This window comes from Caretta caretta, chromosome 5, assembly GCF_965140235.1.
Source record: "Caretta caretta isolate rCarCar2 chromosome 5, rCarCar1.hap1, whole genome shotgun sequence".
NCBI lineage: Eukaryota > Metazoa > Chordata > Testudines > Cheloniidae > Caretta > Caretta caretta.
Window position 1 is genome coordinate 92873792 of NC_134210.1, and position 27009 is coordinate 92900800.

Here is a 27009-nt window from a genome sequence, read left to right on the forward strand (position 1 = left end):
CCATTGGCGGCTGACGGTGCGACGGCTGGAAGAAAGGCGGAAGGGGCAGGCTGTGCGCCGCTGTTTCTCGTTCTGTGGCGCAGCCTCCTTGTTCCGTCGCTCGCTGTGCGGATCACTCCGCGCGAAGCGCCCGCCCAGGTAAGCAGGGAGCCGGCTGGGGGCGCTCGTCCCCGCTGCAGCAGCGCCCGCCTGGGGTGTTCAGCGTGGGCGGGGGGCCCGGCCCCGGGCCTTAGTTCTCCTTCCTTTCTGGTACGCTCTGCGGGGAGAAGCGCTCTGGCGGCCCGTAGCTAACCACGTGCAAGGGGCGGGGCCAACCCACCGCGAGACCTGGGTGATGCTAATGATGGCCCTGTTCGTGCTGGGCCCCGCCACGCCCCTGGGTGACTCTGGGTGTTTCTCTTTCTCTGTCGCCAGAAGGAGAGCCATGGAAGCGTTCCTGTCCCCTAAAGACTCTGCCAGGTTCATAGCCGAGAGCAGCCAAGACGTGCTCGTTGAAGAGGAAGGAGTGAGGAAAGTTGCAGAGGCTCTGTTTGACAAAGTCTCAGCAAAAGAGTTCAGTTTGGCTGGCTGGAAATCTCTTCACGAACTGAACCCTCAAGCAGTGAGTGATGATGCAGTGAACTGGGTGTTTCTTGCAGATACCCTTAATTTTTCCTTTTGGTCTGAACATGAAGACTGTAAGTGTCTGGTGAAGTACAGAGGCAAGATGTACAGTGGTTACTGGTCTCTTTGTGCTGCAATCAACAGAGCACTTGATGATGGTTAGTGCATAAGTACTGTGAATTGTGGTGGAGCAGCATGGCTGCTGTATGGTTGAGTTGCTTATTTAACTAAAAATCTACATGCCAGTTATCATTATAATAGGAGAAGGAGGAAATTCAAGACTGTCTCAGAGTCAGTTTCAAAGTTACTCCTTTATCCTGCAAATACATGGAGGTGAGCAGCTTAGTATACATGGGTAGTCCCATCAAGTTCACCTGAGATGAAATAGAAGGGCTCTAATAATACCTATTCTTACAGAAATTAAAGTAAACTATTCAATCATGTATATGCAAAACAATTTCTGTCTTGGGTTATATTTTTTCCTATTATACTTTTGACAATTACGTAGTTATGCATATGTGACTCCTGTTATTTCAGATACATACTTTGTAAAATTAATTTTATATTTTTGTGATTAACAAGTAAACCTTGTCTACACTGAGACTTTTAGGGAATTCTCTCCTGTTAATCTAACACCAATGCAGCTCTAGCAAGTCTAGAAACCACAGTAATAGAGGCAAAGAGTCCTGTGGCACCTTATAGACTAACAGACACATTGGAGCATAAGCTTTCGTGGGTGAATACCCACTTCGTCGGATGTATGTAGTGGAAATTTCCAGAGGCAGGTATAAATATGCAAGCAAGAATCAGGCTAGAAGAGGGCCTCATCCTCCCTGATTGAACTAACCTCCTTATCCCTAGCCTGGTTCTTGCTTGCATATTTATACCTGCCTCTGGGAATTTCCACTACATGCATCCGATGAAGTGGGTATTCACCCTCAAAAGCTTATGCTCCAGTATGTCTGTTAGCCTATAAGGTGCCACAGGACTCTTTGCCACTTTTTACAGATCCAGATTAACACAGCTACTCCTCTGATACTTGACACAGTGCCTGGTGTCGGCTGGTGCTTCCACAGTTGCTATCACTGAAGGAGTGCTAGCCCAATGGTGAAGGTATGGCGAAAAATTCTCCTTGTGGGTCTAGTTAAATGTCATAATGAAGAAACCACAATGAGTGCATACAAATAAGGGGAAAGCTGTAAGAGTATTTTATGTGGATTCAGAATGACTGGTGTAAAAATATGAGTAAGAATCATGTACTGATATTTGCATGGGAATATTATTTAAACCTCAAATCAAGTGTTGAAGACTAGTAGAAATGGGGAAAGACACAGAAGAAAGAGAAGAAATGTACTATGATGACCTGCTGTTGGGAGCTGTTATGTATAGGAGTCTACAGACCTAATAAAGCACTGTCTCCATTTAAAACCAAACTTAACAGTTATCTGAATACTTGATTCATCTTAATTTGTAAACATTACTTTCTAGTGTACAAGTGTAATATAACCACTCCAATCCTCAGTGTATTATTATTTCGCAAATGCCTATATAACATGACATTCTAAAAGGTTTTGTTTTCCTTTTTCTGAAGGAATACCTATTACCAGTGCGGCATATTATGCCACTATGACACTTGAGCAGGTTAGACATGTATTTCGCTCTGACACAGATGTCCCCATGCCTTTGATTGAAGAGAGACATCGTATTCTGAAAGAAACTGGGACAATTCTGCTTGAGAAGTTTGGAGGCTCTTTCGTCACCTGTGTTAAAATGAGTGAGAAAAGTGCTCAGAAACTACTGCGTATAGTAGTCGAGAATTTTCCTTCTTACAGAGATGAGGCTACATTTAAGGTAAGTTAGTTCTGCTGGGGAATTTTGAACTTCAAAAGAGCTCACTTATTACTGAGCGTACCCCAAAACTATTGTTAAGCTGTCCATGAAAACTTTTTTTTTTTTTTTAAATGACAACAGGTCAAATTTTGTCAGAATTGAGGTCTTGTGAAAACAAGCTTCCATAAAATCAAAGACTAATAGAAATGCTGCCCTGAAATCTTTTTATTTTTGAATTTCAATGGTAACAATTCTTCTGCTGTGTTTGCAATCCAAACATTATAGCATGGTGCTAGTGCTTGAGAACCTGAGAGTGAAATTGACTAATCAATTTTTGCTGATGTTTCTCTCCTGTAAAAAGCAAACAGCATGTAGTGAAAAGCAAATCTGATATTTTAATGGGTTTTTAATAATATTTAATCATTAGTAATAAAGGGAACTTTTTTTTTGTTTGTTTTCTTTTAAGAAATTAATTTTAAGATGTGGTAAAATTGTGTTTTATCTATACAGCTAACAATAGATAACAAAACTACAAGAATTACTTAAAACTCACTTGCTTAATGAAAGCCTTTGTGCTCCTTGAAACCCAATAGGCCAGGGGTGGCCAACCTGTGGCTCCGGAGCCACGTGCGGCTCTTCAGAAGTTTTATATGTGGCTCCTTATATAGGCATCAGCTCCGGGGCTGGAGCTACAGTCGCCAACTTTCCAATGTGCCAGGGGAGCTCACTGCTCAACCCCTGGCTCTGCCACAGGCCCTGTCCCCACTCCACCCCTTCCTACCCCCTCCTCTGAGCCTGCCGTGCTTCCACTCCTTCCCCCCCCCCCCAGCCTCCTGCATGCCACGAAACAGCTGATCAGGAGGGAGGGGGAAGTGCTGATTGGCAGGGCTGCCAGTGGGTGGGAGGCGCTGGAAGGGGGAACTGATGGCGGAGGGCGGGGAGAGCTGCTGATGTATTACTGTGGCTCTTTGGCAATGTAATTGGTAAATTCTGGCTCCTTCTCAAGCTCAGGTTGGCCACCCCTGCAATAGGGACTGCCTTAATTACTTGCACTGATAAATAACTCCTGTACTAGTCAGTGATGCATTCCTTATGGATGATGCACACTTTTCTGAGTAAAAGCACACAGTTTATTTTCCTTCTTCACCGTTCTTGCTGTTGTTTGTTTTTGTATTGTAGGAGTGACAGGGTTCCCAATCAAATCAGGGTCCCATTGTACCAGGGTCTATATAAACACACAGGAAGAGATGATTCCAGGCCCTGAAAGTTCATATTCTGCTCCCACTAACTCTATTTTTCCTTTTATCTGAGAGTATGTCTACGCTACCAAATTAGGTCGGTTTTATAGAAGGCGATTTTATACAGTTGATTTGTGTATGTGCCCACTAAGCACATTAAGTCAGCGGAGTATGTCCTCAATACCATGGCTAGCATCGACTTACAGAGCAGTGCACTGTGGGTAGCTATCCCACAGTTCCCGCAGTCTCCACTGCCCATTGGAATTCCAGGTTAAGCTCCCAATGCCTGATGGGGCAAAAATATTGTTGAGGGTGGTTTTGGGTACATGTCGTCAGTCGCCTCCTTCCTTCCCTCCGTGAAAGCAACGACAGACAATTGTTTCGCGCCGTTTTTCCTGGGTTACCCATGCAGACACCATACCACGGCAAGCATGCAGCCCGCTCAGCTCACCGCTGCTGATGTGAGCATTGTTAACACCTTGCGCATGATCCTTGAGTATGTGCAGAACCGGGCTAAGAGACGCCAGCACGAGGACGATTGTGATGAGGACATGGACACAGATGTTCCTGAAAGCATAGGCTGTGGCAGTTGGGACATCATGGTGGCAGTGGGGCTGGTTGATACAGTGGAATGCCGATTCTGGGCCCAGCAAACAAGCACAGATTGGTGAGACCGCATAGTGTTGCAGGTATGGGATGATTCACAGTGCCTGCGAAACTTCCGCATGCATAAGGCCACTTTCCTTGAACTTTGTGAGTTGCTTTCCCCCACCCTGAAGTGCAGAAATGCCAAGATGAGAGCTGCCCTGACAGTTGAGAACCGAGTGGTGATAGCCCTGTGGAAGCTTGCAATGCCGGACTGCTACCGGTCAGTCGGGAATCAATTTGGAATGGGCAAGTCTACTGTGGGGACTGCTGTGATCCAAGTAGCCAGTGCGATCACTGATGTTCTGCTATCAAGGGTAGTGACTCTGGGAAATGTGCAGGTCATACTGAATGGCTTTGCTGCAATGGGGTTCCCTAACTGTGGTGGGGCGATAAATGGAACACATATCCCTATCTTGGCACCGGACCACCTTGCCAACCAGTACGTAAACCTCAAGGGGTACTTCTCAATGGTGCTGCAAGCACTGGTGGGTCACAAGGGACATTTCACCGACATCAACGTGGGATGGCCGGGAAAGGTGCAAGACGCTTGCATCTTGAGGAACTCTGGGCTGTTCGAGCAGTTGCAAGAAGGATCTTACTTCCCAGACCAGAAAATTACCATTGGGAATGTTGAAATGCCAACAGTTATCCTTGGGGACCCAGCCTACCCCTTGCTCCCATGGTTCGTGAAGCCGTACACAGACAGCCTGGACGGTAGTAAGGAGCAGCTCAACTATAGACTGAGCAAGTGCAGAATGGTGGTAGAATGTGCCTTTGGACGTTTAAAAGCTCATTGGTGCTGTTTGCTGACTAGGTCAGACCTCAGCGCAACCAACATTCCCATTGTTATTGCTGTGTGTTCCATAATATCTGTGAGAGTAAGGGGGAGATGTTTATGGCGGGGTGGGAGGTTGAGGCAAATCGCCTGGTGTCCGATTTTTGAGCAGCCAGACACCAGAACGATTAGAAGAGCACAGCTAGGCATGTTGCACATCAGAGAGGCTTTGAAAACCAGTTTCATGACTGGCCAGGCTACGGTGTGACAGTTTTGTTTTTCTCCTTGCTGCAAACCTGCCCCCTTTGTTGATTTTAAGTCCCTGTAAGCCAACCCCCGACCCCTTCGATCACAGCTGGCAAAGGAAATGAAGTAACTATTATTTTGAAACCATGCATTCTTTATTAATTTAAAAAAAAAAAAAAGGGAGATAACTGACAAGGTAGCCCGGGTGGGGTGCGGGAGGAGGGAAGGACAAGACCACATTGCTTATAGTAGCCACAACACTACAAATCAAAACTGTTTTGTTTGAATGACAGCCTTTTGTTGCTTGGGCCATCCTCTGGAGTGGAGTGGCTGGGTGCCTGGAGCTCCGCCGCCGCCCCCCTCCCCCCCTCCCGTGTTCTTGGGCATCTGGGTGAGGAGGGTATGGAACTTGGTGAGGAGGGCAGGCAGTTATACAGTGGATGCATCGGGGAGCTGTGCTCTTGTTGGCTTTCCTGCAGCTCCAACAGACATTTCATCATGTCCGTTTGCTTCCCCCATTAGCCTCAGCATCGCCTCCTGCCTCTGTTCTTTGTGCTCACTTAATGCTTTCCTGGCCTCTGCCACTGATTGCCTCCATGCATTAAGCTGTGCCCTATCGGTGCGGGAGGACTGCATGAGCTCGGAAAACATGTCAGCGCGAGTTCGGTTTTTTTCACCTTCTAATCTGCGATAACCTCAGGGACGGAGATGATAGGGGGATCATTTCTGAGAACAAAAGGGAGACTTTCACATGAATGAAGCGATTCACAGCAGACAGCATATGTGCTTTAGGTACAAGGTCACATTTTGCCTTTTGTATTGAGCACCTGCCGGTATGGTGACACATCACAAATGGCCGGGCAACAGAATTCAGTTTCCAGGCAGCCATGGTAAGCCTTTTGGTACGTGGGGTTGGCTTCTTACACCTTCATAACATGTGGGAATGGTTTCAAACTGCAGCGCCATCCTTTCCCATAGCAAGCAATGCCGGTTGGGCTACACATTTAGAAGAAGGGTCTGCGGTTTTTGGGTGGATGTGCAGCACACAACTCCTCCCACCCCGCTGCATCATTTATTCTCTGGGATGATCCCTTCACCCCTCCCCCGCCACTATTCTCTGGGATGATTCCTTCTAGCCAAGCACAAACAACCCAGCATGAACAGTGTCCTTTTACTGTTTCCTTACAAAAATTCCCCTATTTCAGCCAGGTGGCCATGAATGATATCACTCTCCTGAGGCTACTACAGAAAGATAAAGACCGAATGTTGCTTGAATGCGACCAAAACCCAGGACCATTCACTGCCATGCTTTGTGCTGCAATGATTCCAGACTACTTGCTACTGTCTTGGCGTGGTAAAGAGTCCTACCATGCAGGACGAAATAAGAGAGCCCTCCCCAGAAATCTTCTGCAAAGACTTTCAGCGTACCTCCAGGAGAGCTTCATGGAGATGTCCCTGGAGGATTCCTGCTCCACCCCCAGATACGTTAACAGACTTTTCCAGTAGCTGTACTGGCTGCAAATGCATCCCATTTGCCCTGAAGAATTGAAACATTAAACACTATTTCTTTTAAACCCTGTACTGTAGTTACAAATGTGCACTCTCGCCAGAGGTGCCTTCTCCAGCTTCAGGGTCGGGGATCCCGCCTTGGGAGGGTATTGGCTCCAGGGTGATGAAAAGGTCCTGGCTGCCGGGGAGAACGGATTCACCACTTGCCTGCTGAGCATTCTCCTCATCCACAAAATCCTCCTCCTTGTTGCATGAGACTCCCCTCTTTCAGGTGTCCACGGACAGTGATGGGGTAGTGGTAGGGTCCCCCCCTAGAATGCCATGCAGCTGATCATAGAAGTGGCATGTATGGGGCTCTGACCTGGAGTGACCGTTTGCCTCCTTTGTCTTTTGGTAGGCTTGCCTAAGCTCCTTGACTTCCACGTGGCACTGCTGCGTGTCCCTGTGCGATTTTGGCATATATATTATCATTTCTTCTTTTTGATCGGAGTTCGGCCTGCACAGATTCTTCTCCCCATACAGAAGTCAGATCCAGTGTCTCCCTTTCAGTCCATGCTGGAGCTTGTTTGCGATTCTGGGGGGACTGCATGATTACGTGCTGCTGAGCTCACCACGCTGACCAAACAGGAAATGAAATTCAAAAATTTCCTGGGGCTTTTCCTGTGTACCTGGCTAGTGCATTGGAGTTCAAAGCACTGTCCAGAGTGGTCACATTGGAGCACTCTGGGGTAGCTCTCGGAGGCCAATACCATCGAATTGCGTCTGCACTTCGACCCAGCAAGGTCGATTTTAGCGCTACTCCCCTTTGTTGGGGAAGAGTACAGAAGTCGATTTTAAGAGCCCTTTAGGTCGACGGAACGGGGTTGGTTTTGTAGATGCATTCATTTTAAAATTGACCTAACACGGCTAAATTTGACCTAACTCCATAGTGTAGACCAGGGCTGAGACTCCAGGGTTTTTTTTCTTCCCTTTCTCCCCATTTTTTAAGGATTTCAACAGCCACTGAAGAAATTTTTATTTTAATGGAGTATAACAATTGACCCCAGCTGGGGATCTGCCCCTTGACTCCTGTTGATTTCAGTGGGTGTTGCATAGATGAATATAAAATAGTTGACCCATAATGTTATACTTCTGCTCAGTAGCTCATCTCTACAGGGATGGAGCAGAATGAAACACAGTCTCATAAAAGGAAAGGGCTGCTGTACAGGAAATTGGGTCTGGTCAATTTTGTTCATTTGTTGGCATCTCCTGTCTATACTGGAGCTTGGTCTGTGCTAGCATGTTCTGTCCCAGGTGTCAGAGCAGGTGAGCTGCACTGTGTTTAGTCCTGTCTATACTAGTACTCGGCTTGAACACCACATGTGAAGACCTGTATGAGCATTTGTGATAATAGGTGCAGTCTTTTCAAGATACCTTTTTTTGATCACCTTAACTGGAACGTAAAGCATACGGACAACATGCAAAGAGGAAGCAGGCCAATAAAGTGCAGAATGGTATTTTATAACTGATTTTTTTTTTCTCTAGCTGGCTTTCAGTAAGTGATGTTTTATTTCTTTTTGTGGCTTCCTACTGAGAAATGAGATGTCTTCTGTATGGGAAACAGTTGAGATGAGTTTGAATGATTATTTATGCAGGGTATTACCATGATATTAATTTAATCATAAATTTCTGTATTAAATACAAAACCAGATGGTATTTATACAGGTGCTCTAAATATGTCTAAAAAACCCAAATAATAAGCAATTTACTACATCCAAACAGTAACAAAACATTTTATAAGCATTTGATCAAGATACTGATGTAAGCAGAGTCAGGATGAGCTCCACCCTGACATCTGGTGGTGAGGTGTGGCAAGTTGTGGAAAAGAACTTCAGGGGCTGATCTCATTTGCATAGGCAAACCCACCCCGCCTAGCACGAGCCCATAGCTGCCCAAATGGTCACTTTGGCTGCTGTGGGATCCCCAGTGTCTCTGTTATTGGGGCAGGAAGAATAAATAATTACCCTGATTATGGGAACTGTGCTTGGAACTGTACTGGGCCTTTTGTTATGATGGAGGGACTCGCCATCAGCTAAGTAGCACTCACTAGGCCAGGGACATGGGTTCCAAAACTCTGTGAATTGAGAGAGGCTGGGGACAGGTATTTATACTTGGTGGCATGGGCCTCCTGGTGAGGGCCTTACACGCGAATTGCACTTCCTCCTCTCTCCACTGTGGAATATCAGAGCTAATGTTGATTCCATTAGGAGTCTAGTTATAGGCTGCTGAGCTGAATTCACTCTGGGCTAATGGTGCACCAGCACTGAGGCTCCCCTACTACAAGCTGAAATCACAAAAGAGCTAAAAACTGACTAAGAGCTGAAATCACTGAGTGTTGTGTTAAGTAGTGGGGGAACCTGAAGATATATTGTGGAGCAGTTTGTGGGACAGCTGGAGCGGCTTGTGGACCGGCTGGTGGAGCAGTTCATGGGACGGCAGGAGCTGTTTGTGGGACGCCGAGCAGAGCAGTTCATGGACCGGCTGGTGGAGTAGTTCATGGGACGATGGGAGCTGCTTGTGGGACGCAGAGCAGTTTGTGGACTGGCTGGCGGAGCGGAGCCCTATGGAGCTGTGGGACTGTCAGCTTCAGATCATGTAAGGTGCCCCTTACCCCTCCCCCCCCCCCCCATTTCCACCCAGGTTGGGAGGTAAAACTCTGCAGATAAACTTTCGAACTCTGGGGCTGCCCTGACCAGGGACAGAGACTTTTGGGCCTTTGGGTGATTTTGGGTTGCTGGACTCAAGAACCCAAGGGAAAGGACACGCGCCAATTTGCTTGGGGTGGGTTTTTGCTCATGGGTTGTGTTATGAATCCTGTTGGTGGTGTTTCCCCAACATAATGCCATATTGTTTCTCTCTGTTATGAAAAGGCTTTTTTTGCTACACTCAGACTCCGTGCTTGCGAGAGGGGAAGTATTGCCTCTTGGAGGCGCCCAGTAGGGGTGGTATATATTTGTCCCAGGTCACTGGGGGGAGGGGGGGGGGGCTCGAGCCGGTTTTGCATTGTGTTATTGGAATGGAACCCCTAGATACTGAACCCGGCCCTTGTTGCTGCCAACTCTGATGGGCAGAAGGGTTACACTTACAAACGGGCTATTGGTTATCTCTAGCACGGTCAGACTGGTATTAGCAACGAATGCTTTAAGAGTTTCCCTTTTTTATACCTTTTTAACAAATAAGTGATGTCATTGCCAATTATTGGACCTTTGCTAAGGCCAGATGGAGTTTCTTTTATAGCCAATTATTTACTGCACCTGGTACCCAATTAACTATGTTTTATTTCTGTTATTTAGCCTGAATCTTAAATAAGATAACACTGGTATTTGAAGGGTCACTATTTCTTCTACATTTACATCAGCCATACAAAGAAGAGCAACAACTCTATCTTTTTTTACATTTAGATGATTAAGCCAGATAATTGCATCTGGACTAGCAGAGTGTATTGCTGTGATGCCTCCTTTTGTATTTGTGAATCGGGCATTGAGTTGTTATATGTTCCATGGTCTGTTCTGGGTGACCCCAGTTGCACGGTGGAGAGTCTTTAATTTTCCATTTGTACAGCAAGTATCTGCATCTGCCATGATTTGTGCGGATGTGTTTTGAGTTTCCCATGAGCTTCGTGGTAGATCAAAACCAGGGATCTTCTGCATTGGGTCTTTCACAGGCCATTTATTTGTGACTTTTTTTATGAATTCCTTTCTGCTTTCCAAGCATCATCAGGGTTGAAGTCACATTTGTTGAAGCTTAAATGCGTGGGTCCAAAAGTGCTTACATGACCTCAAGCGGTGGTGAGGGACGGTGTTAAGGTCCTGGTGAATGGAAAGACTTCATTTTCCGTGGTCCTTTGGAATTCCCAAAGTGTTGTGGCATTGCTTCCCCATCCATTTGCTGCAACATGCAACAGTACTGGCAGCCAAGGTGTTGGGGTTCACTTGAGGGTTGCAGTGATGCACCACATTGCAGTGTTCAGTTGGACAGCAACAAGTTGAATATTGCTACTTCTGGTCCATACCAGCACACAATACTCCGCTACAGCGTACACAAGGACTGTTGTCCCTAGCACTGATGGTGATGCTCGCCCACTTGTACTTGCCAGTTTCTGGACCAGGTTGACCCTTGTCTTTGTCTTGGCAATTACCTTCTTCAGATGGTTATGGAAGGTTAGTGTGTGATCCAGCTTCACTCCGAGATAAGCCAGAATGGGGTCATGACATAGTGTTGCCGCACAAGAGTTACTACACATTTCACAACAACTCTTCTTTCTCATGGTCTTATTCTTTTTGGTCATTTGTGTTGGATCTGTTGCTAATATCCCAACTCAATTTAAAATCATAGTTCATCCAAATCTAATGTGGGCCTATATTCTACAAGAGGTCCACCCTAACTGGTTTCTGAACTTACTGTGCTGTTCACTTTAAACAGTTCAAAGCATATTCTTTCTCCTTCCCTCAGATATATTTCTGATTAAAGGATAAACACTTTACTGGAAAGTGATCAGCAGAATATGCTTCTTATCTGTGTAATGACAAAATAGGTTTATGTAACCTTCACAAGAGTCTGAATGCTTAATGAGTCTTGCATTATAAATAGCAGCTGCAAACAAACTGCAGAATGAAAATCAGTCACAAACGCTGCCATTGCACCATAAACATTTACACGATCAAAGGCTTTGCATTAGTGCAATAAACTCTGTCTGTTTTTTTTGCCAGGCAGCTCTGAAGGTGGATGAAACACTGCTGCCCAAATTTATACCCTGGTTGTAACAAAATCAGTGCTACCAGTTGAGAGACAGTCCTAGTTTTCACATTATCAACATTGTTTCCATGGCAGAAGACTGAGGTGTCACAAGGCAGGACCATGACTGTGATACAGGATCAGGAAGTAGCAGAGAATGAAGTTGGGTGGGGGAGGAACTGAAAGCAAATCAAATTTCCCTAATAACACTTAAGAACAAAAATGTAATGTGTATTAGTGTCTCACGTTTGTATTAAAAAGTATAACTAAAATAGACTTCAGCTTTACTCAGTCATGCTCTGATTTTCTAGGGAAATTTTTAAAACTAAGACAATATGTCCCCAATTCGATGGGCACAAGTTTCACAAAATGTACTACATACAAGACACTTCGTTGCTAAAATTACAGACATCAGAGTCCCTATTGTCCTTATGTTCTTAAAGGCAAACTACAAACCAAAAAAGTATGTCCTTTTTTTGGTTTTGTTTGTGCCCTTAACAATATTAATAGACTGCCCTCCCTCTCTTCCACCCCCTTGGCCCAAAAAAACAAACAAAAAAACAGTTGCTGTTATAGACCACAATTAAGCAAGAACTTAAGTGCTTTGCTGAACTGGGAGCCAGATCCATATTACTTGTGAATCACTGTTGTACTCAAAATCATTGCTGTATTTGAAATGTGTCCCAGATTTTTGAGATTCACACTGGAGGAGTCTCATGCCTGCCAGTTAAACCATGGAATCCTTTCAAAGCAGTGACCCATGAATGATGCATATACGTATCCCTCGCGTCCAACATTCTGGAACTGTAAAATCCTCACTCCCTATCAATCCACCTTTTCTCTGATTTGGTGCTATAAGCATTATCATATCTTAAATGCTCAATACACTGCTTTGTGAGCAGCAACTAGCATTGGTAACATGGTACTTAAGGCCTCTGTCTGACTCAAGATTAGATCTGTTGGTAGGTCAGAATTAGTAAGGGTTCTGATGGTTCCAGCTGTTTTTCCGCTTTTCATTGGGGAGTAGGGATTACCATCCAATCCCTCAATGGACTTCCACTGCCAAAACTGATAGTTGGTCCAACTTCCCTCTGAAACAGTCTGAGAAAGCAGTTCAAATGGTAACACTATTTCCCTAAAGATATATGCTTCTTCCGAGACTAACTGCCACCAACAACCCTAGTTAATTCTGCTCTGTCCAGCCGACAAGTTATGAAGACTTAGAGGGAGATGGGGTCACTGTGGTAGCATTTTGGGAAGGATAAAAGTGCATGCATGCCAGGGCATGAAAAGTACGATCACAGTCTAGCTGTGCTTTAATTTCTTTCTTTTGAAAAGAGAAGTGCTGGAAATTGCTGTTTATATACAAAGTATTATTTCCTTACATAGAACCTTACATATACTTTGAGTAGCATTTAAGTGAAACACGATAACATTCTAAGATGAGTATTTCTTTAAAAATGGAGGGGGGGGGCAGCCATGCAGGATGAGTGGAGGATGGAGAGAGAGAACTAAAAAAAAGCACACAGTGTTGTGCAGTGAAACAGACTTGGCACTACTGATCTCTTGGTCCTTTTGGAGTTGGGCACAGAGCAGCGAAAAATATGCTCTATTCGCTGGAGTAATTTAAAGCCCTTTTTTAGAAAAAGAATAATTTTCTTGCTGTCCATTGTGAATTGTGACAATTTGAGGGGAGGGGAAGTGGAAGAAAAGTATTCAGAAATGTAATAAAAGTCCCATCTTATTTGCTAGTATTCTATAGTAGTCACTTCAACAAACAAACCCTGTTCTGCCATAGCTGTATTTTAATCAGATCTAGTTTTATTTTATAATAAAAATATTTATAGTTATAAGAGCTATGGCCCCAATCCTACAAAGGCTTATGCGCATTTTTAACTTTACACTTTGAAGTCAATGAGACTGCACACAGTGCATTAAAGGAAGCCTGTGCGTAAGTCTTTGGAGGATTGAGGCCTAATACAAAAGTATTTTTACAATTACTGAAATGAGTTTTTCCTCTCTACTGCTGTGTAATTGGCGAGATGTATGGAATGAATATTAAGTGTTACCTTCACTAGACTATTGTTTGATCAGTATTAGAGGCAAACTGTTGAACTCGATGTACCAATGGTCTGATCCAGTAAGATGCTCCCTATGTTCCTTTCCTCCGGATAAAGTCTTGGGTGAACTCTAGGGCCTCTGAAAGAAACTTTGTATTAACTGGGCTTCAAGGAGTGTAACTTATGGACAATAAACTATTGTCACTCAATAACCTGATATTTCAGTAATTCCCATGGACAATAAACCAATATTATTCAGGTTTCAGAGTAGCTGCCGTGTTAGTCTGTATCCGCAAAAAGAAAAGGAGTACTTGTGGCACCTTAGAGACTAACACATTTATTAGAGCATAAGCTGTCGTGAGCTACAGCTCACTTCATCGGATGCATCAAATGCTGTAGCTCACGACAGCTTATGCTCAAATGAATTTGTTAGTCTCTAAGGTGCCACAAGTACTCCTTCTCTTTTTGCAATATTATTCAATAACCTGATATCACAGTATATGAGTTCCACTTCAGTAAGTTCAGGTGTATTTCTTGTTTAAGGGGTTTTTGCATATAAAATTTGCATTTGGTTCTACGTTTTTATTGGAATGTATAGGAGGATACTATATTCTGTTTAACTAGCTATCCTTAGTTGAGTAAGCATAATAATCGTTTCCTTTAACAAAATGAAGTCTCTGAATACCTATGTCTCTCAGGTGCCTAAACAGTTGTATTCTTGTTTTCTGTCAGGGTAAAAAGGTGTCTTTTTATAAACGGGCACAAATACTAGTGGCTGATACCTGGAGCTCATTGGAAGGGAAAGGAGATGGCTGCTTCAGTGACATTTCTAGTCTGACTATATTTGCTGACTATAGGATCCCTCAAGTCCTTGTTCACCTGGGAGCAATGAGATATTCTGATGAATTGATGAGGAAACTTCGTGAAGGTTTGCAACTCCTTTATTGCATCAAGTGTGTTTGTGGTTCATCAGCGTTTATGAATATTAATTTTGTAGCATAGAGATGATTAGCATCTATGAAAGAGGTGTATATGAGGTTTTTTCCTTTTGGTATGCAGAGTTATGCTCCAATGATGAGGGGAGAGTGGGAAAGTACATTCTCTAAAGATCTGGGATGAGAAGACCGCCCCCGTCATCCTTTTCATCTTATATAAATATTAAACTGTAAATTTATTTGGATTAAACACTACTAAGTCTGGATTTAAAAGGATGTGTACCAGTTGAACACTGAGCATCTGTAGGGCTGGTGCCATTTTCAACAAGGTTATAGCTGCCACTCCAGTTTGTGGCTTAGAGCAGTGCTTCTCAAGCTATCTGATGTGGGGGACCGGCAATTTTTTTTTTTTTCCAGACCGGCACTGGTCCGCAGACCGGCACTTTGAGTGGCACTGGCTTAGAGTATGTCTACATTGCAGTTAGACACCTGCAGCTGGCCCATGCCTGCTGACTGACTCACGTGGCTTGGGCTAAGAAGCTGTTAAATTGTGGTGTAGACATTCAAGCTCAGGTTGCAGCTCCAGCCCAAGCTTGAATGTCTATACTGTAATTAAACAGCCTCTTAGCCCAAGCTCTGTGAGTCGAAGTCAGCTGGCATGCGCCAGCCACAGGTTTTTAATTCTAGTGTAAACATACACTTAGTGAGTCCGTTCCTGAACCTGAAAAAACAAAAGGGTGGGGACAGTCATTTACCTTGACCTGCTAACAGCTACTCTGTGTGTGTGTGTGTGTGTGTGTGAGAAAAGAACAGTAATATAGAAACATAAAGGTATTTTGTTAGTTATTATGTAAACCTATCAATGTAAAGTGAAATTCTGAAGACCATATAAGCAAATTCTCTCTGGAGTCATAGTAAAGGCATAGCTATTGTAGTCATTAGAATAAATGGGTCCCTTTACATCTGGCAGTCCTTTAGTCATGTCCACTGACAGCTGCTTCTATTCTAATCTGTAATGTGTTTTGTCAGTACATGATAGAACACTTTCATATCCAGCAAATACAGCTTCCTTATTGTGTTTTTATTTATCTTATTTATTGAGTCTGTGGTCTTCTAGTGCTGGGTGATATTCAGATTCTGTTGCTATACCGTGGTGGATACATAATTGTCAATCTCTTGTCAGAAAAAGATAAAGACTGGAATCGCAAGAACAGGAATAAGGTGTATTCATAAATGTATGCAGCTTGCATAGCACCTGCCTGCAGCATTCCTGACTTTGAATAGTGCTGTAGTATTTGGATTTGCTTGCATATCAACCCTTCCCTCATCCGTGGCCACTTAGTGCTGTATTTTAGAAAAAACTACAATATATAGGACATCCCAATAGATGGGAGTTTAACAATGCAGCAACTCATAAATATACACAGAAAAACAAAACGAAATCCCTAGAAAATGCACAGGCTGAATTTTCTTGATTTTTAGTGCAGTATATTAAATCTGAAACTCTGGTTTATATTTAACTATATGTAGCTTAAAGAGAAAGTGTATACCATTCTGTGACTCCTGTCTTCTGTTCCACTGAACATTAATTGAAGTGCTCTCTACTCTGTTCTACAGGAGTAATGTTCCATTCTGGAGATCAACAAGAAGTGGAGATCCGAGGTTGTTCTATTTGGTGTTGTGGATTGATATGTGATCACCTGCTGGAACTTTATAAGAAGAAAGGACAAAACATGAGTGAAAGAATCAATGCAGTTCTTCTTGATTATTATCTATGGGACTATGCCCGGGATCACAGAGAAGATATGAAAGAGATTCCAATTCATCGTGTACGTTGCATATACTACTAACAACACCAATTTTATAGATCTCTCACTAAAGCATCCTGCAGATTTGTCACTTAATTTGTAGCTTTTTATATACTGATTTGAAGCATTCAGGAGAAAGTTAAATACCTGTTCTCTGATAATATTAACACTTTGTCCATCACTGCAGTTGTGTAGTAGTACTCCATAGAGATCACATTCAGGGAAGGCCTATTTTTTGTATTCAGTAAATAATTGTGCTTGAAATAAAACCAAGAGATCTGGATTTATATAATCAAACTTTATTAAAGTTGAATCAGCGGTGTATTAACGCCTAGGCTGACAAGGCCTAGGCCTAAGGGCCACAAATTTGCAGGGGCAGCAAATTTATAATAGCAGACGGACACTGCTTCCCCTGGTGCTGGTTCGTGCCCTCTGCCCCGGCCCAGCCCCACCTCCTCTCCTGAGCATGCGCCGTGTTCCCCCCCACCCCCCCCTTCATGAAGCTATTTCGCGCACAAGCACTGGCAGGGAGAAGCAGGACCCAGCGGCACGCTTAGGGGAGGAGGCGGAGGTGAGCTGTGGCGGGGGGGCTGGGAGCTGCTTGGTGGGGAGGGCGGCAATTATTTCAAGGCTTGAGGGCGGCAAAATCATTAATCCGCCATTGAGTTGAATCACTTGATTCAGTAAATATTCAATTATCAAATTTGTGTTGTAAATTTTAAACATCACTGCATTTTCATAGGCACACAGGGCTGGAAGAGATGTTGAGAGGTCATCAAGTCCAGCCCCCTGCACTCAGGCAGGACCAGGTAAACCTAGACCAGTCCTGACAGGAGTTTGTCCAACCTGTTCTTAATAAGCTCCAATGATGGAAATTCTGCAACCTTCCTTGGAAGCCTGCTACAGAGCTTAATTATCCTTATACATAGAAAGCTTTTCCTAAATCTCCCTTGCTTCAATTTTAGACCACTGCTTCTTATCCAACCTTCAACTCACATGGAGAACAATTGATCAGCATCCTCTTTATAACAGCCCTTAACATATTTGAAGACTTCATCTGGTTCTCCCTCAGCCGCCTTTTCTCAAGACTAAACATGCCCAGTTTTTTTAACCTTTCCTCATAGGGCATACTCCCCTGTATTTACACCCCGCACCCTACTGTAATATTTCTACAAAGTGTGCCTTGTAAGGTATCATTTGAAAACTCATAATTTGCTGGTTAGTATTGGCCTGGTAAGATGTGTGGGAGTATTGATGCAAAGTTATAAGATTCCCCCCTGTTGTGGTGTTAACACATGCCCCAAACCCCACAGCCCTGCCCAAACAGATGTTGGCAAACTTTCTTGACTTATGCAGTTGTGATACACTATAACCACTGGATTCTTTTCAGCAGTACTACTGCTTAGCGAATTATTTCCTATTTTGTAGTTGTGCATTTGATTTTTTTATTTTTCCTTCTTAAGGGTAGTATTTTGCACTTTTATCTTTATTGAATTACATCTTGTTGATTTCAAACCAGTTCTTTAATTTGTCAAGGTCATTTTGAATTCTAATCCCGTCCTCTAAGGTACTTGTAACCCCTCCAACCTTGTCATCTGCAGATTTTGTAAGCATACTATCCACCCCATTATCCAAGTTTACTATTCAGTATTTTCATCAATACAGGACCCCTGCAATATCCCACTACGTATACCTTCCCAGCTCAACAGTGAACCATTGATAATTATTCTTTGAGTACAGTCTTGCAACCAGTGGTGCACTCACTTTATAGTAATTTAATCTAGATCACATTTTCCTAGTTTACTTGCTTATGAGAATGTCATGTGACTGCATCAAAAGTTTTACTTAAATCAAGATACATCAGGTCTACTTCTCCTATGCCTCCACTCCCCCATGCATCTAAAGAATTGGGTTTTTTACCCCTGAAAGCTTGTGCCCAAATAAATCTATTAGTCTTTAAGGTGCCACCGGACTCCTTGTTTTTGTGGATACAGACTAACACAGCTACACCTCTGATACTCTGTGTCTGTTTTCTTTTGGCCATAAGATGGCTCTTTTGTAATTTGTGTGTCTTCTGCAGCACTGAGAACATCGGTTAATTAATGGAAGTGATGACAGAGATAGCTTTGGTTTTTTGGTGGGGGAGGGGGCTTGAAATTAATTGGAAAAACCTCAGGCTGGTACATTTAGTTATCATTCTGGTAGAGCACCATAAGCACAACAGTGTAAGACACCTGGTAGTGTAATGTGATCTGGTGGCAAAATACCAGCTGAGTTGCTGCACGACCCATGACATGGCTGTGTAACATGATGGTTGGCTGTGATGGGGTGGGGTAATATGTGAGTTATGACGACGGACCTGGTGGCAGTGTAACAGCTGCTAGGTGAAATGGAGATAGGCGGCAGCAGCATAACCTGTAGCAAGTGGCAACTGATGAGGGGAGATAGATGCCATCCTGCCAACTCTTAATGATTTTATCACAAGTCTTGCAATATTTGGTTGTTTATTTAAAGCCACAGTTTCTGGAGCCAATGATTGAGAATCTCAACTTTATTTTTTGTTCTTAAAGTACAATTCTAACCCCAGGGAGGGGGAAGTGTGCAGAGAGCAGCTCGATCAGGATTGCCCTAGGCTCGTCCCTCCACCTACCCCTCTCCAGCAGCTCAGAAAGCAGATGTGCCAAGGCATAATTTTTTTTTTAAGACTGAAAAAAAACAACCACTCTTGTCTCATGATAATTTGAGGCCTGATTTTTGAACATGTAGCAGGGACATGGCCATTGGAGACCTAGCCTGGGGTGACTGGCTCTAGCTCAGGGCTTAGCGACCTTTCAGAAGTGGTGGGCTGTGTCTTCATTTAGTCACTCTAATGTAAGGTTTCGTGTGCCAGTCAATACATTTTAATATTTTTAGAAGGTCTCTCTCTATAAGTCTAGAACATATAACTACACTGTTGTATGTAAAGTAAATTAGGTTTTTAAAATGTTTAAGAAGCTTTATTTAAAATTAAATTAAAATGTGGAGCGCCCCCCCCCCCCCCCCCGAACTGGCGGCGGGGAGGGAGCCCTGTGGCAGGGCAGGAGGTGCTGAGGCCTGAGCTGAGCCAGAATGAGGGGGCGCAGACTGAGGCCCAGCTTCCTCACATGGGCCCAAGTGGGACGGAAGGCGAAGCCCCGCAGCCAGTCGCTCGGGTCTGGGGCTTGAAGCCGGCGGCGGGGTCGGCCTCCTGCAGGGCCACCCACCCACGGGAGCGGCGCGGCCGGGCAGCGGCGCTCGCAGGGTCCTGTAGGGGGCACTGCGCCGGGCGGAGCGGGGCGGGAAGCGCCGCTCTTGGGGGCGGCAGAGGCCTCGGACTCGCTGACCGCCGCCGGGCCGGAAGGTTCCGCTGTTGCCTGGTGACCGCGTGTAAACAGAAGGGGAGTGGCGGGGAGCGGCCTGCATCACTCTCCGCCCGTGCCCAGCAGCAGCAGGTGGGTTTGCCGCAGCCCCGCGGGTCGGTGCTTCCCTTCCCAGCCCTCCGAGACGCCGCAGCCTCTCCTGTGCCTGGCACCGGCCCCGCCAGCAGACGGGCCGGCGTGGGGGCCTTCCCCAAGGGGAGAGGAAAAGGGAGAAAAGCTGGGCACTCCCCGGCCCGGTAGGAGCCACACGCTGCCCGTCCCGCTCGGGCATAGCACCGAGCAGTAACGCTGCTCAGCCGAGGAGCCGCGCTGGGGAGGAGCAGCCTGATCCCCGTGTCACAGGCCGGGCGCTGAAGAAGGATGGAGAAGTTAAGCAACGTGCCCAAGGCCAGTGGCACAGCCAGGTCTGGGAGCCAAGTCTCCTGGGTCCCCCCAGGCCTGCGCCCTGTCTTAGCAGGTGGTTCTCGAGCACTGGGTTAGGGAGCTACAATGGCATTCCCAAGGGTTTTCTGGCACCACACCACGCAGGGTCTATTATGCTGGGGACCCCTTTCCAAACACAGTGCAGCAAAGCAGCTTTTTTGTTAGCTGAACCCAGGTTTAGTCTGAGGATGATTTCTGCACCCGATTTTAATAATAATAATTAATTATAATGATTGAGCAGAGACACAAACTGTGACATCTGCATGTGTATTATGACTGGTTATATGAGTAATTCATAATAGACTTCTTAAAATTATATATTTATGTTACATCTCTGTGCCAGTCTGTCTTTCGGATTGTGGTGTGTGTCTGGGGGAGGATGGGGAAATACAATATTTCAGATAATAAGTAAATATATTAGCATAATACATGTGCATAATATTGGCACTAGGTGAACAAAGGAAGAACTTTTAGCCATATTCTTGCATTAAATATTTCAGTTGCTAAATATTAACATGAAAGCTGAATGAACCCAGAAGTCAGATCTCCTGATTCTCATTTTAGAGACCTGATCCCCTATTAATTAAAGGCTCTGCACTTATTGTATTTTCCACAACTTTCCAAAATTCTTTGTGATAACAAGGTAATGGTCCATGGAGGTAGGTTTTTTTTCTTTGTTTGTTTAATACTGTAAAAGCTAATACATTTGGCAGGTATAAATACTGATTTATATTTCAGTTAGTGGTTTCTAAAGAGCTCATGATATTTTCATTCAGACTAAAAACAATTCTGTGTAGAAATAATTAAAAAAAAACAAAAAATATTTTATTTGTGTGGACTGGGGTTTGCTTGTGCTGAGCCATCAGACAATAGAATTCTTTCTACAATAGAATTCATACTACAAACGGTTGTACCTGTGCTCTATGCTTGTAGAGAGACTCTGTTCTGTGTATTTGTAAACCACAATCAGGTTTCTTTAAAGACTTTTTTGTCTATGCTGAAAATGTTTAGAAGTGATCTTGTAAGATATTTCATCTAATACCCCTGTTGCCCCAACTCTAGACTCTCTTTATGTTTGAGAGTTTTGTGTGCTTTTTTTTAATTAAAAAAAGTTCAGTAACCAACAGTGTACATAATATTGTTATGAGACCCTAGTAAGTTCCTTATATAGGGAAATCATCTCTCTTTCTATAAACAGGCACCATTTAAATAACAAACAAATCCTTCTTCCCCATCCCTCCCATATATAGTAGCTACAGTACAATGCCACTTGGAATCCACTACTTGTTCTGCTTTCAGTTTGATTCCTGGGGCACTCATTTCCACTCACTATTGTCAATTAAAAAAGAATTAAATACTTAAATAAGGGTCCAGTTTATAAAATAGTGAAAACATCTTTTAGACCTTTGGATCCATCTCTCTGCAACTGCAGAATATAGTTCGTGAAAAGTGATCATGACAGTGAACATATCCAATACTAAAGTGATACTAAATTTGAGGTTACACCAAACCTCAAGAAAAAGCTAGTTATAAAACTTTTTATTTAGGCTTTGATTCTAAAGTATTAAAAGGCAGGAAATCCATACCTACTATTTATATGACAAGCTAGCCTTTACGTATTCCTATATATGGAAGTCTAGCAAACAATGCAACCCACAAGAACTACTTCTTCCCCTCATTTCTGCTCTCATGGGACTCTTGGAACTGAAGTGGTTGTGGTCACGCAGCCTTTCCATAACTTAAACTCTGAACCTTTGGTGTCCTGAGGGGGTGTCCATCCACGCCTGACAAACTCAGCTTTCCAGAAGGTTCTTGAAAGTAGCTGTGGGAGGAGGAACATCCCATAAGAGTGAATATGCAGAGGGCAACACAAGGAACCACAATTGCTATAAGTTACCTGTTTTCAAAAAACAAATGAAAACAAAAAACAAAACTGTCATTTTAATTAGGTAGGTACTTAACACTGATTAAAAAGGCCTGACTTCTGCATCAGGCTTCTTAAAGTATAATAATCAGAGAAGTATTTAAAATTACACCTTCTTGTCATATGCAACTAATCTGTTTCCCGTGTGCTTTTCAAGTCCTGTCTACTTATCTTATGTAAGTGGAAGACATTTTTAATGTGCTTTTACTTCTGTTTCCCCTACAGAGCTAATATAGCTGTTGGAGAGTGAGTTGGATTAATTCTGAGCACGTGCTTCATCAACAGAATTGATAAGTAAGCTCTCACGGTGCTGTCTCTATTACTTAATGTACAGGTTCTCAACCTTTTTGAAATTATGCCATCCTCCCACACAACTTTTTTTTTTAACTTGGAATCATAGAATATCAGGGTTGGAAGGGACCTCAGGAGGTCATCTAGTCCAACCCCCTGCTCAAAAGCAGGACCCATCCCCAATTAAATCATCCCAGCCAAGGCTTTGTCAAGCCTGACCTTAAAAACTTCTAAGGAAGGAGATTCCACCACCTCCCCTCCCCAGCCTTACAAAATGGGACTTTCCAATGTAATCTAGGTGGAATTGGGGCTATTAATACATTGATTCCAATAAAGGGAATTCTACTAGAAATAAATCAGTCCTGTGCATAGGCTAGGAAACCTTTTAAAAGCACATGCCTTAGTATCCACAAAGTTTTCAGGGCAGTATTTCTCAATTTCAGCATTGAAGAGTGCTAGTGGGCATTGCGCTATGTCGCAATACCACTCGGTGAAATTTGTCCTAGCCACCCCACTGTCAGATGGTGTGGCAGATGGGCTAAATTTCACTGAGTGGTGTTGTAACCCTGTGAGTGAACGGGAAGGCTCGCTGTACCCCCATAGAAAGTTTAGCAAGCCTCCCCAGGGGGGAATGCCCCCTGTTTGAGAACAGCTGACTTAATGTAATCATGCCATGTCCAGAAAGAAATCACTTGGCTTTCAGATTCCAGGTCGAATTTGCTGGTCTGGTAATTAAGAGGGGGGAAAAATTACCTATAAACTGAAGGAATATGGGACTGTAGCCTTCTATGCCATTTTTACAGGACAGAAACTCACTCAGTTTAGTTAACTAAGTCACTGGGAAATGAACTTCTGTTCACTGTGTATTTCAGAAAACTTTGTTTCTTAGATGCAGAAGATTGAGAATGCTGTGAAGACAAGAACCATAAGAAAATTTTTCAGGTTAAGTGTTAAAATTGGAGGCTGTCATGGAAGAGATTCCAGTTAAAGTTGCCGTAAGAATAAGACCTCTGCTTTCCAAAGAGATTCTTCACAACCATCAAGTATGCATGAGACTGGTCCCAAACACACAACAAGTTATCATTGGGAAAGACCGTGTCTTCACGTTTGATTTTGTATTTGGCAAAAATTCAACTCAAGATGAAGTTTATACAACTTGCATTAAGCCTTTAGTAGTGTCTTTGATTGAAGGATATAATGCTACAGTTTTTGCTTATGGACAGACAGGGTCTGGGAAGACGTACACCATTGGTGGAGGTCACATTGGTATGTTTTGGAAAGTTTAATTTGTTTTTGTGATTTGTGACTAGTGTACTTGCCTAAACCAAATAAATAATACATGGAAGGCTATGTGATAGTCGTGAAATAATTATATTTTACAGGTGTATTTTTAAACACCTGAGGCGAATAGTTGTTCAGGCTGGCTGTTGGTTTTTTGTTTGTTTTTTGCTGCTTGATTGACTTTTCCTATTAGAACACTGGGCTGGCTCCACTTGCAATAAATAATTCCAACAACTGTGTCTATGCAGCATAGAGAGCACTACAGTCTATCTATATCTGAGAAGTTTCTACAGTGTTCATTGCCACAGTATCTAAGCTCTGTGCTACTGTCAGAAAACAGTTAAAAGGCTAATAGAGAACACTGCTATAAACTAATATACTCTTCTGACTAAACATCAGTGAGATGAGCTATCCAGAACAGGGGTTTACCTTAAATTAGACTGTACTCAAGAACCCTGAGAAATGTCATATGAAGTGCTTTTCCTCCTCCACACACCCCCAACATTGTCAGTGCCAGCCACTGATATGAGGTTGGTTGGAGCTTCTGGATTTGACCCACATTTAAAATAGGATTGTTTTAGATGTGCAACTATTTGCTCTCATCTTCCAAATTTAATCCCAGCCTGTGCTTGAGCATCAAGATCTCATTTATTTTAACCTGTTTGCTCTTAACTTTATTAGGTATTAACTAAAAAAAGCAATGGTGAGCAAATCTATCTAATCTACTTTAGGTATTTCTAGCATATCCATCACTATAGTATTTGCGTGCCCAGAATATTTTTGTGCTCTTCAAATAATTCATTTGAGCACCGTAAGAGTCTGTTCAGAATGTAGTATTCAATGTAGAGTCTGCTTATTCAATGTAGAGTCTAAAGTAAGAGTTGAGAAAATATTATTTTAGCATTAGTATATTAGTGAATCTGAGTGAGTCTAGGCCATTGTAATATACACTTCCTTTTGGTTCCCTCAGCATGAAAATTACACAGATGTAGCCTCTCCTTAGACTCAAACTGAGTGTAATGAAGTTTGAAATTGTCATTTACATGTTGAGGATGTCAGGAGGTAGGAAGTACACCACCTTAGATTCCTTTAGACTCACCTATGAATTTGGCCCTCTGTCTTCATCTGATGGCCTAAAAAAGGATACACTTTTAGTATGAGATCAGTATCATAGAGATCAGAATTTTGGTTTAAAATGGCAAACATCTGATCTTTACTGGCAAAATTACCCCAGAAATGACAACTCTCTTAACCATCATCATTCTGAGTTATCAGACATTATTATTATTGGAATTCTATTCCTGTTAGAGCATGCTGCTGCTGTAGAATTTTATAATAGAAAACAAGATGGTAAGACATTTCTTATTTCAATGTCTTTGTGGTTCAAGATTCCAGATTAGACTCCTGCTGTTTAAATATTGGCGACATTATCAGGTAATCAGCATATTATTCTAAAATATGGAAAACAGTCTTTTATCCTTCCGACTAACTGGGTCGTACTATCTTTTTTTTCTGTGTTTAAATTGAATCATTTGAAGATTAGATTCCCTCCCTTGACCATGTTCACTGTTTTCAGGTGTTAATTCTCCTAATAGAAAATCCCAAATTATAACATGGCAGTTCTTTTTTTAATTTCACCTTTCCAAGTGGATATAAATAGATTATTTTAAAAATCTCAGTAAAAATTAAAATCCTCTTTATTCTTAATTCTTTTAATTTCTTGTCATCTTTTGACTAACCATGGTTATTGAATATTAAGCCTGAGTTACCTAGAAGCATTAAATAGCAGGTGCCACAGTACAAAGCTGTTCAAAGCTCAGCAATTTTTTTCATATATACCTATTGAGTCACTGATTAGATGGGACAATTTCTAATTTTCTTGGTTAGAAGGTGTGAGCCACTCAGAAGCCTCTCATCAACGCCCAACCAATTTCCATACTGTGGAATAAGTAACATCTGAGATCCTTTCTGATATTTAAAAGCAGGAGTTTGACATGGCATTGGTGAGCCATATGTTGGTTGAAAGAACAAGAAGTGCTCTTAAATATTGTCTTCTATTTCCGGCACATGGGAACTTACTGAACTACTGTTGTACCCTTATTGGAGCAAGAGGTATCTACTGAAAATTGACGTTGTCGTAAAATTGTGCAATGTCCTGGCCATCAGTAATCACTGAGTGTAAAATGTGGCTCATGAGAAATATTGGCTTATAATAGTGATGCATTTGACTCCTGAACCACCCATCATGTTGCCCTCCAGTTTATATTAACAAGTAATTTATTGGAGCTTGATTATGAATCCTGTTAAGGATTGTAAACAAATATTCAGCCATTCAATAGTATTGATATATTGTGACTTTTTGACAGGACTAAATTCTTCAGATTCATGGGTGGCTTAGCGCTACTGGCCACAGACTTTTGTTCATGTTTCAGAAGTTTAAACTTTATAGTTTGTACTAAAGATATATTCACTGCAAGTCTGGTGACGTTTCTGTTTATATTTTAGCATCGGTTGGAGAGGATGAAAAAGGTATCATTCCACGTGCTATACAGGAACTATTTCAGAGCATCTCTGAAAACCATAATATTGACTTCAGTGTGAAAGTATCTTATATAGAGGTCTACAAGGAAGAACTCAGAGATCTGCTGGAGTTAGAGACTTCTATGAAAGATTTACACATCAGAGAAGATGAAAAGGGAAACACAGGTAGAGAAGCCTATTTGAACTCAAAAATTTATTAAATTTGCTCCTACTTATATGCGTGAAAGAATATTTCGTTCTAAGTGCAAGTTTATGAAAGCAAATGCAAATGTTCTTGTCTTCTCTTAAAAGAAAAAGCACTTATTAATGACAGATATTATGAAACAAGAGGGGAGGTCTATTGTAGGGATACATTTTATTGATAAATGTAAAGTTCATCTTGAATGGTCTGATACTGAGATAAACTGCTAGTCTTTGTGGCTTTGAAATGGATGAATGACAGAATGTTCTTGGTGGAACACGGGTTTTTGAATAATAATCCATCAATAAATTTTAAACTATTATGCAGGGATCAGTTACTCTTCTTTAGTACAAACATTTATGCACGTAAATTTCTAATCAGCCTCAGTTGACCACATATCCTTCTATGACAAGCTCTTTCCATTCATCAGTAAAATCCTGGGGAAAATCTATCTCGGACAGTAATATTCTTTATTACTTCTGTATTTTCAACTATCCAATTAAACAGAGACCTAGGAGGTACGGAAGCTGTTCAGAAAATCCTTG

At 42.8% G+C, this 27009-nt stretch overlaps 2 protein-coding genes across 5 annotated transcripts in view; both read left to right on the forward strand.

The window, feature by feature from the left end:
• On the forward strand, nt 1–16708 carry QNG1 (Q-nucleotide N-glycosylase 1). The gene is made up of 5 exons (XM_048851425.2): nt 1–138; nt 415–761; nt 2195–2454; nt 14415–14610; nt 16235–16708. Exons 2-5 carry the CDS (start codon nt 425–427, stop codon nt 16465–16467), a joined length of 1026 nt encoding a protein of 341 aa, XP_048707382.1. The 5' UTR covers nt 1–138; nt 415–424; the 3' UTR covers nt 16468–16708.
• Nucleotides 16709–19754: 3046 nt separating this feature from the next.
• Nucleotides 19755–27009, forward strand: part of KIF27 (kinesin family member 27) — a 46735-nt gene continuing 39480 nt past the window's right edge. Inside the window, exons 1-4 of one of the 4 annotated variants that reach the window (XM_048850846.2) lie at nt 19755–19895; nt 22396–22464; nt 23334–23727; nt 26248–26448. In XM_048850846.2, the coding sequence (XP_048706803.2) occupies nt 23430–23727; nt 26248–26448 (499 nt within the window). In that variant the 5' untranslated portion in view covers nt 19755–19895; nt 22396–22464; nt 23334–23429. Of the gene's footprint in view, nt 19896–19929; nt 20281–22395; nt 22465–23333; nt 23728–26247; nt 26449–27009 lie in introns of those variants that run through there. The other 3 variants (XM_048850843.2, XM_048850845.2, XM_048850844.2) reach the window with 3 other exon arrangements.

Bases quoted from the DNA above. Each gene is read 5' to 3' on its own strand.
- QNG1 (XM_048851425.2), top strand. From the start codon at position 425: ATGGAAGCGTTCCTGTCCCCTAAAGACTCTGCCAGGTTCATAGCCGAG. The intron at 762-2,194 runs GTTAGTGCATAA...CTTTTTCTGAAG, and splicing joins CAACAGAGCACTTGATGATG to GAATACCTATTACCAGTGCG. The intron at 14,611-16,234 runs GTTTGCAACTCC...TCTGTTCTACAG, and splicing joins GATGAGGAAACTTCGTGAAG to GAGTAATGTTCCATTCTGGA.